General features: G+C 35.9%; 1 protein-coding gene across 2 annotated transcripts; it reads left to right on the top strand.

Annotated features, from left to right (window-relative positions):
- Positions 1-566: 566 nt before the first annotated feature.
- Positions 567-3,348, top strand: LOC140959893 (peroxisomal membrane protein 13). 2 transcript variants are annotated; one of them, XM_073417934.1, is made up of 5 exons: positions 567-712; positions 1,419-1,649; positions 2,049-2,350; positions 2,693-2,785; positions 2,879-3,348. In XM_073417934.1, exons 1-5 carry the CDS (start codon positions 694-696, stop codon positions 3,089-3,091), a joined length of 858 nt encoding a protein of 285 aa, XP_073274035.1. In that variant the 5' UTR covers positions 567-693; the 3' UTR covers positions 3,092-3,348. The 2 variants fall into 2 exon arrangements, with proteins under 2 accessions (XP_073274035.1, XP_073274034.1); XM_073417933.1 differs by lacking the exon at positions 567-712 and having other exon boundaries at positions 1,382-1,649.
- The last annotated feature ends 426 nt before the right edge of the window (positions 3,349-3,774 follow it).

Genomic DNA, 3,774 nt, shown 5'->3' with positions numbered 1-3,774 from the left:
TGGAAAAATATGGAGGACTTTTAGAGCTTCGTGCTGATAACGTGTTGTGAAAAAGTAAAAATTTACGGTAAAAAGTAAAAATCTCAAACTCTCAAAATTATCACACTACACACTTTATAATATTTTTCTCTAAACTCAATTGTGATTTTCTTCGCAAATGAGAGATCTATTTATAGAAAATTTTTACAAATAATCCAAAAATAAAATACATCATTACCTACATCATCACACACTAATTTTCAATATTCAACACTTAATTTTACCTAATTTTCAACATTCAACATTCACATTTTCAACACAAATATTTTTCACATTTTTAAATAATTTTTCAACATATATAAAGTTTTTTTGAATGAATAATATAAGTTATTGAACTATTAGATAAGATGAGTCAAAGTTGGGGGCACGCAGCCATAGACAAAGTTACGGTGGATATTTCACCACAAATAGATCCAAACGTGGTGTGGGCTCGGCGGCCCACTCAAATGGCCGGCCCACGCTCCCGTGACGTCAATAATATATTAAAAAATAAAAATTAAAAAGTCGTGATAATTGATCCGGAGTGGGCAAAATCGTCAATTCACTCACTAGAAGATGCACCGAATTTGCTCGGACTCTTGCAAGAAAAATACGAACATTTCTAGATAAACCACACCGCGAAATTTCTCTTCCTCCACCGTCTCTGTTCTTGATATGGAGAATCGAGCGTCAGGTTTGTATGGCTGAACAGATCTCATATACCGGCTGTATTTTGATTTTTTAATTGTGGATCTCTTGTTTTTCGTTGTTTGATCAGGGTTTTCTTGTGTTCGTTGATTTGGGGAATATGTAGTGGATCGTTGATTGTTTTGTTCATCCAGTTAGATTATTAGTTTTTCGTTTGAATCTGAATTGTTTGGTCGAAATTCGTCCGGTGTTTTGATGTTTCGGACATGTTATATGTGAAATCGTAAAAGCTGTGTGTTTCCAAGATTTTGAATTCGTATATGTTTCGTTATTTAAACCAATTTTCATAAATAGTTTGGCTTAGTCGAACATTTACCAATTAAATTGTTTTTGTTTTTATTTATTTATTATTATCACTTATCTATGTAGTTCTTCGCTTCAAAATATTGAGAACGATATTTTAATTTCATTAAAACATTGAATTACGGTGGGACGAGAAAAACAAAGTTTTGTTAGTCTCAGATTAAGTAATTCCAATGAATACTAGAATTGGGGAAAGTGATGTAGTTTCGTTTATGGAATAACATTTGGATACCAGCAGAGTTCCGATAAATATAGAATAGGAGTCAGTAGACACTTCCTGCCAAATGCCAATTAATTATGTTTCAGCTTGTATGCCTTGGTTTTCATTGTCTTACTTTCATCAGTATTCTCTCAATTGACCGTATCCATGTTGACTACTTCCTCTGCAGGGAATGGCTCTCCCCCAAAACCATGGGAAAGAGTTGGCTCTGCTTCTGGGCCCACGCCTTTTAAACCAGCATCCGGTGGTAGCACGAGTGACATTGTAGAGGCATCTGGAATTGCACAACCTGGTGAAGTTGTTTCGACAGCTGATGGGAATACAGTAGTTAACAACACTATTGGAAGGCCTGTACCTACGAGGCCTTGGGAACAACAGACATATGGCAGCACCTATGGAGGTAAAGTTTGTAATATTTAGATTTAGTTCATTTTTTTTTATTTTTTATAAGTCTGAGGTTATCCGGTCTTTGTCAATTCACCTTTAGTTTGTTCCTGATTTATGGCATTGTCAATTTCGTACCTCTTTGTCCATGTATTGTACAAAGGGTACAACAAAAGATAAGCACTTATAGATATTTAGAATCTTACAACGTAGAATAATTGCAACTTGAAGGATTCTATTAATGAGAATTATGCAGTGACAGCTTTGTGATACTTATAGAGAGTGACTTCTAAGCTATTTTCCTGTCATCATGTTCGTTTATACATAAATTGATATATTTTATGTGAATACCTTGAAATCAAATAATTTTTCACCATAACATCTCTGATATGAATTTACCCCTTCGCTCATTCAGGTTATGGTTCAGGTTTAAATTATAATTCTGGATATGGTTCTGGAACATATGGCGGTGGTGGATTATATGGGGGGTCATATGGCGGTGGTGGATTATATGGGAACAACATGTATAGAGGAGGTTATGGTGGACTTTATGGAGGTGGAATGTATGGTGGGGGTGGTATGTATAATAGTGGTTTTGGAGGTCCGATGGGAGGTTATGGAATGGGCAATGGGGGCCCTTATGGTGACCAGGATCCAAACAACCCATACGGGCCTCCCTCTTCTCCTCCAAGTTTCTGGGTTTCCTTGATGCGTGTGGTAAGATAAAATTTGTTTCTCAATATTTATTCGTCCTACTGTTCTCTGTATCATTTGCTGTCCATATCTTGAAGAATATTGACCTGGTCGATGTTTGGTTTGCAATAGTGTTTCATTCTTTGCTTTGTCTTTGCGATTGATCGACCTCCCCAACTCAAAAACATGTTAAAAAGAGTAAACACAGAAAGAAACAAAAATAACCTACAAGGGAGAAGCATAACGATTAACATTCTTCAGATTATGCAGTGGGACAACTTTCTCCAAGCTTCGTTGCTATTTTTATTCGCGCTGTCATCTTGTGGCCGCTACTAGATTTTATTAACCTGATTGTGACAATTGCAGATGCAAGGTGTGGTAGGTTTCTTTGGTCGGATCGCAATCTTGATTGACCAAAATACCCAAGCATTTCATATGTTCATGACTGCCCTTCTTCAGGTATCAGTTCTTACATATGTTAGTTAAGGTTGTGTATAATCTCTTTTGCTTGTATTTACCCGTCTATATTATGTGCTTTTTTCCTCCTTGCAGCTCTTTGATCGCTCCGGAATGTTATATGGAGAGCTTGCCAGATTTGTGCTAAGAATATTGGGCATTCGAGCAAACCCAAAGAAAATCAAACCCCCTGGCCCCAATGGCCTTCCTGGACCACGAAATAACCAGGGACAACAAAACTACATCGAAGGACCCAAGACTGCTCCAAGTGGTGCGTGGGATAGCGTTTGGGGCAATGATACCAAATGAACGAGTCTTCACCGTATTCAAGAGTATCTGATGAGCTGTTCCGATCGAAGTAGAAACGGAAGACAATACGATTGCTTGGACGGAACATTTAACTATAACCGAATTTGTTGTGTGCCTTGTAATAAATGATTCCTTTCACCACCCTATCCTTTTAAAAGAAGATGAAAAATGAGAAGTTATCTTTGTCTGGAAATACCAATAGTTTGTACTTTTTGCTGAACACAAATGCCCAAGGATATCCAGTGCTATGGTTTCTATCTCAAGTTTCTCTTTAGTTTTAACATACCTATGATTGTTGAAGTATTTTGTAGAACTTTTACAGCCAAACAAACAATAATGTACTTAGTAGAAGTGAAATTATGTAAATTTTGTGTTTTGTAAATTTCTACCCAAACGAAAATGTCATGGGGAAAAATAATACATTATATTTCGTTTAGATAGGCTGATAAGCCTGAATTTTTTGATCTGATTTGTGGAATATCAAGAGAAGTTTAGTGTCGAACATGTGTTGCGCTTTTACATAAGAATATTTTATATATAATCAGTGGTTCCTGCACGTAGACCGTGTGTATATAATATATACTGGCTGATTGTGTATGTGTTGCCTCTCTTTCGTAAAAAAAAAAAGAATAAAATATTTTTAAAAAAATTAAAATAAAAGTTAAAGATTTTTGAAATTGTAA

This window comes from Primulina huaijiensis, chromosome 15 (genome assembly GCF_012295235.1).
Source record: "Primulina huaijiensis isolate GDHJ02 chromosome 15, ASM1229523v2, whole genome shotgun sequence".
NCBI classification, from domain to species: Eukaryota; Viridiplantae; Streptophyta; class Magnoliopsida; order Lamiales; family Gesneriaceae; genus Primulina; species Primulina huaijiensis.
The sequence above is the reverse complement of the archived record's forward strand: the minus strand, read 5'-3'. Positions and strand labels throughout refer to the sequence as shown.

Bases quoted from the DNA above. Each gene is read 5' to 3' on its own strand.
- LOC140959893 (XM_073417933.1), top strand. From the start codon at position 1,397: ATGTTGACTACTTCCTCTGCAGGGAATGGCTCTCCCCCAAAACCATGG. The intron at 1,650-2,048 runs GTAAAGTTTGTA...TCGCTCATTCAG, and splicing joins ATATGGCAGCACCTATGGAG to GTTATGGTTCAGGTTTAAAT. The intron at 2,786-2,878 runs GTATCAGTTCTT...TCCTCCTTGCAG, and splicing joins TCATGACTGCCCTTCTTCAG to CTCTTTGATCGCTCCGGAAT.